The sequence below is a fragment of the Piliocolobus tephrosceles genome, chromosome 13, assembly GCF_002776525.5.
Source record: "Piliocolobus tephrosceles isolate RC106 chromosome 13, ASM277652v3, whole genome shotgun sequence".
In the NCBI taxonomy this organism is placed as follows: Eukaryota; Metazoa; Chordata; class Mammalia; order Primates; family Cercopithecidae; genus Piliocolobus; species Piliocolobus tephrosceles.
Window position 1 is genome coordinate 64,411,147 of NC_045446.1, and position 13,266 is coordinate 64,424,412.

Here is a 13,266-nt window from a genome sequence, read left to right on the forward strand (position 1 = left end):
TGTAGCCCCCTCAATTAACATAGCTTAACATCATGCCTACTGGCAAGGGAAAAATATTTAAAGGCCTCACATCTGTTTTTGTAGAGCAGGCAATGAAGGATGAATTGGAGTTGAGGTAGTAAGTTGTTAAGTGGCACCAAAAAATTTTTTTAATGATAAAAATCATCCACAGTAGATGAAGATGATGACCAAGAATCAAAAGGGCGAACAAACTGGATTCTTGCTGAAATTATCCAAGCAGTCAAACATTTATGTGATTTCTGAATTCAGTTACTCTGTGGAAAAAAAAAAATCTCAAAATGGGCATACTTACTATCAACTGCAGAACCTAAATACTCCATAAGAAAGTATGTGAAAAAGCCAAATTTGAGCTTGGGTCATTCTGATATTCCAATTTCTGTGATACACAGTAATGCTTCTCAGAAAAGTAACCTAGCATTAAAATATGACAGAATCCCTTTAAAAAGCATCCACCAAAATTGTGATACATCCAGTTACAGTCTGGATTTGCAGGTAACCCTTGCTACTTCATCTTTATTGTATTTCTCTGGATTTTCAGGACTTACCTCAAGTAAGGTACTTGTTGACTGAATGCTCTGCTTGATTTTAATAACAATAAATTTCTCTTGGTGGTAGATGATGAAGTGATTAATCGTAACTACCTTCTACCTGGGTAAATATGCCTTTTCTAAGCTCAGACACGATGTTCAGTTGATGTGTTTCAGACCTCTCTACCTTTGTGCATGAGGCAGATACTGCAGAACTCCTTCAATTCAGTTAATGTGTATTTTAAGGAGAATTGGACTTAGATATTCGTTCATAGCATCCTTTTATTTTACTCATTATTTGTGTTATAGCAACCGAAAGTTTCTTGGAATAGTTCAAGAATTATTCTGGGACATGTTGATATTTAATATAAACATGTTTTAAACTTTGGTCTTTTCTTTAAAAAAAAAAAAAAGTTTGCCCCCAAAATTATATCCAGTGTTGTTTTAGATTAATTGAGCATATAATTTTTTTTCTAGTCTGTTATTTTAATATGCAGAATTAGCTTTGGAATACTACCTGTTTTATTTTTTAGAAACTGTATGTATAATAATTTCCTCTGTGTTACTTACTCTAAAGACCACTTGTTATCAAGTCTTTGTTCCTGATATTTTCCAGTGGCCTCTGGGCAAAGGCATCATAGTTTTGACTTCATGAAATTACTCTGAATTCACAGTACCCTATGCCAAGAGGAGATGGCTTTACCATTTATACCTGAGGTTGCAATTTTTTGAATTTTTGCAATCAGAACTTGGTGATGACCTTGGGCAGTAGAATATAAATAACTCCCACATGCTTAGTGTTCCAATAGTGCATCAATTGGTTAACCCATTGAAACATTGAAAATATGTTTCAGTGAGGTAGTAAGAAAATGCAGCTCTTTTTACTTGGTAGAAATGCAGTAATATATTTATAGACCCAATGAGATTAATTGATTAATACAGACCCTTCTAGACAGGGCTGCTGAGGGATTACATTAGGTGATGTTATAAGAAAGTTTTATAGCACAACTGAAAAAGAAGCACTGAATAAGTATTAGTTCTCTTTTCTTTCCTTCATATCATTTTGTCTCCTGGAGAGAATTTTGTGTTCGTATAGAAGCAGCACTGGTGTCAAAGAAGCTTGGACTTTTCATCTTAACTATTTGTTATCGCTTTGGATGACTGCCTGAACTGCTTCACTTTCTGTCTTAATCTTAAATTTAAGTCCGAAGGAATATTAAACCATTTGTTTTCACTTACAAAGTTTGGTGGCCTCCCTATCTCCCATTCAGATTGTCTACAATTGCCGAGGGTGCCCTATTCACTCCTGCAATTGTTGTATGAGATTTTAAAAATCAATTCCTACAGAACTAATAACATTTGCCTTTGCCATTACGAATACTGTAGAGATTATGTATGAAAGTCTGTGTTCCTACATTGACACTTGCTATATTTGGTTATTAACACTGTGTGAGTGCGCTTAAGGTATGTAATGACACTCAGCAAGACAAAACTTTCTTTTGAAGTTGAACCAGCCACTCCCAAAAGAAGGGAGTAGAACTAGCCTAAATATATATATATATAATAAGGCAGTAGAGCCAGTGGGCCTCCAGAAACACACCTTACTGTTCTTACCCACCTATTGCTATAGCAAGGAAGGCCTACATGCAATTAAAAACCAAACTTCATACTTCAGTTCTAATTTTCAAAGCTTTAAAATTGGTCTTTGTTAAACAGATCCATTCATAATTGAAGACTAGAACCAAAGCCAATAAAATGAGCTCTGAACACCTTTCTAGTTTCTCAGAGCACTGTACTTACATTTATGTTCATCCTTCAAACAAATGAGAAACTGTAAATAATAATTAACATTTGTAAAGCATTTTACTCTTTCGAGGTGTTTTCTTGTTCACCTCTCAGTTAATCCTCAAAGCAATCCAGAGCAGTCAGTGATATTTTTCTCTTTTTTTATAGATGTTGAAACTCAGTTTCTAAGAGATTAAGTAACTAATCCAAGATCACATAGTGAAAAATAAACTGAGGCTGGGGCTCATCTTGTGATTTCAAGGTTTACTACATTATAATGCTTAATAAATTTTTTTTCTTGTTTTATAGATGGGAAAATTGAAACAGAGCAGTTAAATGATTTTTCCAGAGTTTCAATCTTAGGTTCAAAATAAAGGTATATGTTTACGTAATTGTACTACATATGTGGAACAGTGAAAGTGTGATGTAAAGGAAAATTCAGTAATTTGGGTTCTTAGTCCTTTACCTGCCATTTATCAGGAGAGCTAGGTGTGTGGCTACACATATTGATACTGAGGGCATGTTAGAAGGTTTACATAGGTATGTTTGTAAGATGGCCCAATAGACTTTTACAGTTTCCCAGCACTGTTACACACCAAAGGAAGGCACTGGGAAAGAAAACCGTTTTTATAGTGTTGTCCGAAAGCATTCTTATATCTTTTTCTTCTCTTTACAGAGATGTCGGCAATGTGGTTGAAGCCATGTATGGGGACCTTCCTCCTCCAATTATGCTGATTGGACATAGTATGGGTGGTGCTATTGCAGTCCACACAGCATCATCCAACCTGGTACCAAGCCTCTTGGGTCTGTGCATGATTGATGTTGTAGAAGGTGAGTTTTCTTAGCACTGACCAAATCAGGATTTCACTTATAAGAGACATCTGGTAGATTATTACCTTGTCTTAGTTTATTGTTGATTTCATTCACCTTGAAATATGTCCCTCTGTCTTTACATCCTTTTTAAGTTTATACAAGGTAACCGTTTTTCCATGTCATCAAAAACTCTTCATTAACATATTTTTATGACTGCATACTATTTCAATCCTATGTATGTCCCATAATTGTATTTAATCATATAAAAAGAAGCTGCCGTGTCTTTTCTGACCGAGCTTCAGAAGTCACACTGCTGCTTGTGAATGTAAGTCATCCTCTTCAGTGTGAGGGCTTGACATAAAGGAGTGAATACCCCAGAGGCAAAAATTATTGAGGGCCATCTTTATTTCTCTGCAAACATCACTAAATTCTGCTGTCATCAAGAGCAGATATATAGTAATTGACTCAGTAAGTGTAAATGCTCAGAATAAGTTAAATATGTGGTTACAGTTTTTGTTTAACATCCAGGTACAGCTATGGATGCACTTAATAGCATGCAGAATTTCTTACGGGGTCGTCCTAAAACCTTCAAGTCTCTGGAGAATGCTATTGAATGGAGGTAACCAACAAATCTTTGTCACCTTTATTTAATTAATTTGTTTGTTTGCTTGCTTATTTACTTATTTATTTATTTAGGAGACAAGGCCTCACTCTTATCACCCAGGCTGGAGTGCAGTGGCATGATCCTAGCTCACTGCAACCTTGAACTCCTGGGTTCAAGCAGTCCTCCCACCTCAGCCTCCCAGTTTGCTAAGACTACAGGTGCACACCACCAAGCCTGGCTAATTTTTAAATTTTCTGTAGAAACGAGATCTTGCTATGTTGCCCAGGCTGGCTTCAAGTAATCCTCCTGCTTTAGCCTGGCCTCAAGTAATCAAATTCCTGGCCTCAAGTAATCCTCCTGCTTTAGCCTCCCAAAGTGTTGGGGTTACAGGCATGAGCCACAGTGCCCAGCCACTGTTGCCTTTATTCTAAATGTTAGATTGTAGCTTTTCTTCTTTTTTAGGTCAAGCACCAAGTTCGAGGAATAGAATTTCAGTTGCTATGCTTTATTGTAATAACATATGAGGAAACATTATATAAACAGCAGAATTTTTTTGAATATTTAAAAATATTTTAGATTTGGCTCAGTTGTCTGAAGCCCATTCTTTTCCCAATACACTGTAGTGCCTCCTGGAATCTTAGTAATTATTGATCATCTGCTGGGTCTAGCTGTTTCTGCCTCTGAGGTGAGAGGTTAGACTAGGTGGTTTCTAAGGCCTCATCCACCTCTGATGCTCCATGGTTTTAGATTTACTTGCTGTGTTTCAGATAAAATGGTGGAGAAATGGAAGATGGCTATAGGTTCTATTCCCTCACGTTTATTTGGATTTTGGGTAAATAAACTCAATGGGTAGTTTTTATAAAAATCAGTGTCAGAATTCCATTTAAGCAAAGGAATGAATTTATTCATTAATTCAGTTAATCATTTGATAAAGTATTTATTAAACACTTATTTTGTGCTAACAGGTGAAGATTCAGAGATGAATAAAACACTGTCCCTTCCCACAAGGAGATCAGTCTTTGGATAAATGTCTTCATCATCCTGTCTTCCTTCCTATTCTTCTAACTCTATCTCCAGTCCCTTCTTCAGAACATTTTCTCTTAAGTTCTCCAAACCACCCAGATGACTCTTTCAGCAAAATTACTAGAGACCTTTAAGTCTCTATTATATTGCACTGTATACCCTTAAGTTTTCCAATCCTCCTTTGAGGGATATGGCTCATATTAATTTTTATTAATGTCTGTCTTAATGCCCTTCCTGCATCATAAGGGAAGAAGCTATTCTGTATTTCTTTTATACTTTCGTATAGCATATGGCAGACTGCCCTAGCAGGCAGAATATATCTGTTAACTGAATCAGATATCAAGTGGAAATTTAGAACTTGGTAAATATATCCTAGGAGTTTTCCTAGGACAAAGGGTCTTATGCAAGAATATGGCTTGTCAGAATGCTGTTTGTGTTTGGTGAAGTTGTTTTTACCACTTCCTGTTCACTACTGTGACGCAGGGTTTCTGTTCTTGCAGAAATATCAAAGATCTCTCTATCTTGGGCAGACAGCATCAAGAATGTAGCTGCTGCCAGCTTGGCTTGTACCTCAGGTGCCCTGCCTGCTTCCACAGTAACAACCAGTGAGAAAGTTATTCTAGAGTTGGCTCAGTTGTCTAAAGCCCATCTATCTTTTATCCATACTTTTTTTTTTGAGACGGGGTGTCACTCTGTTGTCCAGGCTGGCGTCCAGTGGCGTGATTACAGCTCTCACTGCAGCCTTGACGTTCGGGGCTCAAGCGATCCTCCTGCCTCAGCCACCCAAGTAGCTGGGACTACAGATGTGCACCACGACGCCCAGCTAATTTTTGTTTTTTGGGTTTTTTTTTTTTTTTTTTTTTTTTTTTTGTAGCAACAGGGTTTTATCATGTTGACCAGGCTGGTCTTGAACTCCCGGGCTCAAGCAGTCTGCCTCCCTGCCTCGGCCTCTCAAAGTCATGGGATTATAGGTATGAGCCACTGCATCTGGCCCTGTTTCCAAACTTTAAAATTTATTCGGTAAAATTTTTTTTCTAGTGCCTAAGATGTGTCAGTACCTGATCTAAGAACTGGGGGATGAATCAGGCTCAGTTCCTATCATCAAAAAACTGGGGATGCAAACAAGGAAATGCATAAACACAACACAACGAAGGAAGCCAGGGGATATAGAAGAAGGGTACCTAATGCAGCCTGGGTATCATGGTAGGCCTTCTCTTAAGGTAGAGTCTTGTTTCTTTTGCCAGATACAGGATAGCATAAGGGTTCTGTTTGTTAAATGTTAAGATACTGGGTTTCATGAGAGTCATTGATTTTTCTGAACCTGAAAAGTGTTATACTATGAGGTATTTGGTAATTTTGTTTTTTATTCTGCTGGATATCTGAATCAGGTTTATGACCGATGGCCATTTTGGCTATTCCAGATTTTTTTTATGTTGCGATATAAAGCCAGTGAATTACTGCTTTTGCTCTCATAGGTTTCCTAATGAGAGGCAGCAGGGGTATAGTCATTAAGAACCTGGGCTTTAGGCCAGATGTGGTGGCTCACGCTTGTACTCCCAGTGCTTTTGGAGGGTGAGATAGGAATATCACTTGAGGCGAGGAGTTTGAGACCAGCCTGGGCCACATAGTGAGACCCTGTCTCTACAAAAAAAAAAAAAAATTTTTTTTTTTAATTAGCCGGGTGTGGTGGCATGTGCCTGTAGTCCCAGCTACTCAGGAGGCTGAGGTGGGAGGATTATTTGAGCCCAGAAGTTCAGGGTTACAGTGAGCTATGATGATGCCACTGCACTTTAGCTTTAACAACAAAGTGAGACCTTGTCTCGAAACAAAACAAAAAAGTTAGGGGAAACCTGGGATTTGAGGTCAGACAGATACAAATTTGCATCTTGGTTACACCACTCTGGCTGTTCTGAGGAAAATCGAATAGAAGTGGGGAATGAGGTATGAAGTTGGTTAGGAGACTGTTGTAGTATAGGAGAGTAAGAGTGGTAAACATAGACTAGGATGGCAACAGAGGAAGAAAGAGAGTCATTTTTTAATGTATTTTCAAGGTAAAGCTGACAGGACTGGTTTGTGGAATGGATGTTGGGAGAGAGACGGGGGATGGCAGGAAGGGACTTAAGGATGACTTCTAGGTTTTTAGCCCAAGCAATTGGATGAATGGTAGAAACAGAAAGAAGTAGATATGGGAGCAAATAAGGGGCAGATAATCAGTTTTGTCTGGATAAACTCAAATGCTTATTACATATGTAAGTGGAAATGTTAAGTAGGCAATTGTATATACTAGTTAGAAGATTAGAAGAGGCTGAACTAGAGATAAATTGGAGAATCGTCATCACATAGTTAATATTTAAAGGTGAAAGATTGAATGTGAAGACCTAGGAACTTGATATTGATAGGAAAAAGATCCCAGACTGAGTCTTGGGATATTCCACAATATTTAGAGCTTGGGAGGAAGAGGAAGATCCAATAAAGAAACTGAAGAGGCACAGTTGATGAGGTAAAAGGAAAACCAGGTGAGTATAGCAAGTGTTTGTAGAAGGAGGGAGAGAACAACTATGTCAGATGCTGCAGAGAGATCAAGTAAGATGAGGACCAAGAATTGACTATTGGAATTGGCATGATAGAGATGACCTTGACAAAATAAATATCTGAAAATAAATGGGAGATAAAAATCAGATACAAGTTGGGGAAAGGATGAGAGGTGACAAAGTAGAGAAAGCAAGATAACTCTTTTGAGGAGCTTTGCTGTGTAGGAGAGCAGAGAAATGGAGTAATAGGTAGTACTGAATGTGGCATTGGGAATGTTTTTAAAGGCTAGATAGTGGAGTATGGTTGTGACATCCACAAGAGAAAAAAAGTGACACAAAAGAGAGACAGGATACTTGAAGGAAACAGTATCTTTTCAGAAGCAAGAGGGGATGGGAACTAGTGCCCAAGGTTGGCCTTCATTGGAATAGAGGGAATAATATTTCATGTATTAAACAGGCATCAAGGCAGAGTATATTATTATTGGTGAATTTGTTTATTCAGTTGGTAGTTAAAAGACGAGGTAATAGTTCTGATTGCCTCAGTTTACCATTAAAGTAAGAAATAATGTCATTATCTGAGGAGGGGGGCTTTAAAATTTTGAATGATTTTTTAAACTAAGAAATGAGATTTAAAGAAACACTTTCTCCTGGTGGCTTGCTTCAGGCAGTGTTTCCAGTTCCCCCTGGGAATGCAGTCATTTTGCTTTGCCCTTAGTTGTACTTAGGTGGACAAATGTGAGAAGCCTAATTTATTCAGATAGCTTAAACTCTGTAGCACAGCACACAAGGCCCTGGAGAAGCTGGCGCCTGCCTACCAGTCCTATTCTGTCACGCTCCCCCTTTGCCTCCTCCCTGCTTCTCCTTGCACCCAGTCCTCTAAAATCATTATCTTGCCGACTTTCACATCACAGCACCTTTGTTCACAGTGTGCCCTCTGCCTAGAATGCTCTAACCAACCTCTTTTATTTTCTGGTTAAACTTGTTGTCTATACTCCTCAGTTTAGCTGTGACCTTTGGGGAGCTTTCTCTGACCTCCTCATTCGTGATAAAGTGCCTTTGAACCTTGCCTTATTATATTAACATTATGTGTGTCTTTTTCTCCCTATTGAATTATGTGCTTCTTGAATATAGATAGGCCTGGCACCTAGTATCCTCTTGATAAATAGCTGCAGAACTGAAATGGCTATGGTGTTTTTACTTAATTTTTACTACCTAGCTTATAACCATATAGCAAGGTGAGTAGTAGTGGCAATCTCTATAGTAAGAAACACTGGTGATCACTACTTTTTATTAGGTCTCACATAATCTGTAGAATTATTTATTTGATTCCAATGATTTGATACAATGGATACTGAATACCCTTCTCTCTTCCTTCTTTTCTTTCCCAGTGTGAAGAGTGGCCAGATTCGAAATCTGGAGTCTGCCCGTGTCTCAATGGTTGGCCAAGTCAAACAGTAAGTCTTATTTTTCCCCCTTGGTCTGATGAGAGGCAGAAACATGGTGAGGGAATTATAGATTTTCTTTTGCCTTCCTTCCTTTCTCTCCTTCCTTTCCTTTCCTTCCCTTTCTTTTCTTTCCTCCTCTATTTAATACTGGATTACCTTAGCAAAACTGTATGTGTTAAAAAGCAAAGAATCCCAGAGCATAGACATGAAAAATTATGTTCATCTTAGTGATGGCAGCTGAGTTTCATTCTAGTAACAGTCTTCTTCTAAGCCAAACCTGGCGGTGAGGGAATTATAATAAAAAAGCTCTGGCATAGCCTGAGTGAAAGCCAGATTCTAAGGATAAGCTAAGATTATTTAGCCCAATTGATCTTTCCTGATGGAATTACATGGCATTCTGGATATTGCTGTATAGTCACAAAATAAACTTTAGATGAATTGAGAAAATGTTGCCCAACAGAAGAGACAGGAGTTAGATGAAAATGATGACGGCATTGAATGTTTCCTATTTGCCAGGCACTCTGCAAGGTATTTTATATGCACTGTCTCATTTTTAAAACCTTATATTATGGAAAATTTTCACACATATAAAAGAAGAGTAATATAGTGGATGACCCTAGTGTGCCCATTGTCCATTTTTAATGGTTATTAACCCATAACTTTGTCTCATTTGTTTCATCTGTGCCCCTATGTATTTCCCCTAGTCACAAAATATTTTGAAGCAAATTTGAAACAAATATAATTTCCTCTGCAAGATTTTCATATGATCTAAAAATAAGGACTCTCTAAACATCATCACAATGACATTATTACACCTAAAAAATTGGCAATTCTTTAATATCATCAAATATCTAATCAATATTCACATTTCTGATTGTCTCATAAATAATTTTTTATGGTTATAGTCAAAATCAAAATAAGTAGATAGCAGTTGGTTGATACACCTCTCATGCATCTTTCAATCTAAGGTTCCACTTGTATCTCGCTTTCTTTTTTGATTCCTTGCAATTTATTTCTTGAGGAAACCTTCCTGTTTGCCCCATAGAATTTCCCGTGATCTGGATTTGCTGATTGAATTCTCAGGCCATAATTTAACATATTCTTTTGTTCCTTATATTCTCTGTAAATAGTTAAATCTAGAAGCTTCATTGGGTTCAGGTGTTTTGTTTGCCAGAATACTTGATAGGTGATGTTGTGTACTGCCATCAGGAAGTACATAATATCTGATTGTCTTTTTTTTTTTTTGAGACAGAGTCTCACTTGGTCGCCCAGGCTGGAGTGCAGTGGTGCGATCTTGGCTCACTGCAACCTTTGCCTCCTGGGTTCAAGCAATTCTCCTGCCTCAGCCTCCCGAGTAGCTGGGACTACAGGCAAGTGCCACCATGCCCAGCTAATTTTTTGTATTTTTAGTAGAGACGGGGTTTCACCGTATTAGCCAGGATGGTCTCTATCTCCTGACCTTGTGATCCGCCCACCTCGGCCTCCCAAAGTGCTGGGATTACAGACGTGAGCCACCGTGCCCAGCCGGTTGTCTCTCTCTCTTTTTTTTAAATGTCAGGAGTGGTTGTTGTTTATTACCTAGATTCATTAATTCATTTGCAACTATCTCATTTAATCCCTACAATACCTCTTTAAGGTAAGTATTGCTTTATAGATGAGGAAATAGAAGTTCAGAGAGGTAGTTTCCCAAGATCACATAGCTCGTGGATGACATAGCTGATTCAAACTCCTTTGTATTTGACTTCAAGGCCTATATTACGAGTTTTATGCCTAAAAGGGTAATTTCACTAGAAATATCAGGTAGTCTAAATGCAAGACTTTGAATAAGCTGTGAGACTGCCCACTTTTCAATTCCTAAATATTTTGAGACCTCAAATTTGTCTAATCAGTAGTAAAGCATTTTATATGGCATATATGCAGATAGTTGAGTGATTTTAAAATTTTATTTCCAGTGATGTTTTCTCTTAATATGTAAACCTATGTGTAGGTGTGTAGGAGAGTGTGTATGTGCACGTGTGTTAATTGTCACCTAGATAGCTGGAACTTTCCTGCCCCTTATGATCTAGGTGAAATTGCCTTGAACCTCCTAATCCACAGGCTGTAGAAATTCAAAGCATATGTTTCTTTGTTACACTATTTTTTTAATCACATCTATACTGTATACTACATGCGAAGCTTGGCACCTCAAGTTTCATATAAAACTCCTACTTAACAAAACATTTATGAACGTACACTTCACTGAAGGTTTGGCAGAGAAGACAGAGAGGGAGAAGTTATCATTCTTAAAAATCTACCGCTGACCTTTGAATTTATCCCAGTCTCTTTTTATCTTGCTTGTTCTAGAGATGCCATTTGAAAGAGAAAAGCAACAATAATTGGTTGGTTCAGATGGTTTCTGTCAGCTAATTAAAAAGTGAGGCCTTTTATCATTCTGTTTGAGCCTTGTTCTACTGTAAGCAGGGTTCAGCAGAAAAGCACCATGTTTTGGAGTTAGTTGAGCCTGGATTTGCATCCCAGCCTTATCCACTTATGAGTTAGGTGATACTGGACAATTTTCTTAACTCTTCAGGGCTACTTCATAGGATTGTTATGAAGATTATGTAAGATTATGCCAATAAAACTCATGCCTGAGGAAATGGTTGTTTCCTTTCTATGGGTCAGTATTGGTGTAAGAAGTGGAAACCAGCCCTTGGAGTATAGTTATATATTGGCCATGATTTCCACAGCCCTGGAAATGCACAATTCTATCCTCCTACCAGGATGATTGTTAAGTTTTATCTAACATTTGATTTTAAAAGGCCATGAGTATCTCTGAGATAATTTGTATATTGGAAAGAGGTGTGTAATAGCACTTTTTTAAAAAAAAAACCTAGGTGTGAAGGAATTACAAGTCCAGAAGGCTCAAAATCTATAGTGGAAGGAATCATAGAGGAAGAAGAAGAAGATGAGGAAGGCAGTGAGTCAATAAGCAAGAGGAAAAAGGAAGATGACATGGAGGTGGGTTAAAACATTGATTCTTGAAAAGATGTGGTATGGAATGGTTCAAACTGTGTGTGGGTGGGGAAGGGCTGATAACATTGTTCTTTTTGTTTGCTGTTAGGTATTTTAGGGCGCAAAGACACTATCATAAGAGATACTTAGCTTAACTATAAGATGTAAAGCACTGTTGATAGCTTTGATCAATTGGAACATAAAACTTACACTGTTTACCCTCCCCTAAAACAGACTGCTTTCTCACCTGTTCTTCTGTTCCTGTGTTTCCTCCCATGAGAAAAATTCCATTTCCTACCAGTCTATTCTAAGCTCATTCAGATCTTACCCTGTCCATCTGTCTTTCAAAGTTTATCTCTTTGAGGAAGCTTTCTTTCATTTTTTTGTTTGTTTGTTTGTTTGTTTGTTTGAAACTGGGTTTTGCTGTGTTGCCCAGGCTGAATTCCTTGGCTCATGTGATCATCCCAACTCAGCCTCCCCAGTGTCTGTAGCTGGGACTACAGGTGCGTGCCACCACACCCAGCTTCCTTGGGGAAGCTTTCTGATCTTAATTGATATCACTCTCTTTCCAACACAGCACTGAAAGTCTACATGACACACCTTAGCACTTTTTTTTTTTGAAGTTGTACATACTAAGTCATATAACTGATTTTATAAGTCACACTCAGAAATCCTGTGGTCCTTTGCTAGTCATCTGTTGACTCCTGTTGTCCTCTGTGCAAGAATTGTATTCCAAACAAACAAAAAATGTGTATTTTGTGGCAGAAACTGATGTTCTGCATGAATTTCCCTCTGCATTTAGCTCAGGGTTGTATAAATAGTGTTTTATAAGTACTTGCTAGGCAAGTAGTGGTAACAAGTGCTTTTTTCTTGAAAATGTTTAGTGATCATGAACAGCAGACTAGGGATGGATTTGATTATAAACATCTTACTAATGGCAGGTAATGAACATGTAATGACCTACTCCTTTGCATTTGGAGATGCTGCTGTTAGCAAGAAGGAGAATACATTTTTAAACAGGATTTTAAATTTGGGGATCTTCTTGCCATCTTTAAAATCAGTGATCAGAAATATAATACTTTGTACCTCTTTAGAGTTTACAAAGGTATAAATAACTCATGGTCTATTTGGTCCTCTCAACATCTTATGAGGTGTGGAGAGATCTTTTCTCCCATATTATGGTGTAGAATCTGAGGCTCAGAAGTCAAGAGACTTGCCCAAGGTCATCAAGCACACATTCAGTAGATTTGAGACTCTTAATATAATCAATTGCTTTTTACCCATTATGTGCTAAGCACTATGCTGAATGCTTCACATTTATCATCTCTAATTCTCATTTTAGTTCTGCATTGTAGATATTATCACCATTTTACAACTTAGGTACAGATACTTGCCCATGGTCACACATAAAAGTTAAAGCTAAAACACCCAGATCCTCGATTTTTAATTCTAACTCATTTTTTCTTTGTATTTTTTTATAAGCCCAATTATATGGTTTCATAAACTCCAGCAGTTCTGTTGAGAGG

At 37.8% G+C, this 13,266-nt stretch overlaps 1 protein-coding gene across 2 annotated transcripts in view; it reads left to right on the top strand.

Annotated features, from left to right (window-relative positions):
• The window catches only part of PPME1 (protein phosphatase methylesterase 1), an 87,268-nt gene that overhangs the window by 60,809 nt on the left and 13,193 nt on the right, over positions 1-13,266 (top strand). For both annotated transcript variants that reach the window (XM_023209431.3, XM_023209432.2), the window contains exons 6-9: positions 3,010-3,164; positions 3,675-3,765; positions 8,693-8,758; positions 11,623-11,746. In XM_023209431.3, the coding sequence (XP_023065199.1) occupies positions 3,010-3,164; positions 3,675-3,765; positions 8,693-8,758; positions 11,623-11,746 (436 nt within the window). The remainder of the gene's footprint in view (positions 1-3,009; positions 3,165-3,674; positions 3,766-8,692; positions 8,759-11,622; positions 11,747-13,266) is intronic.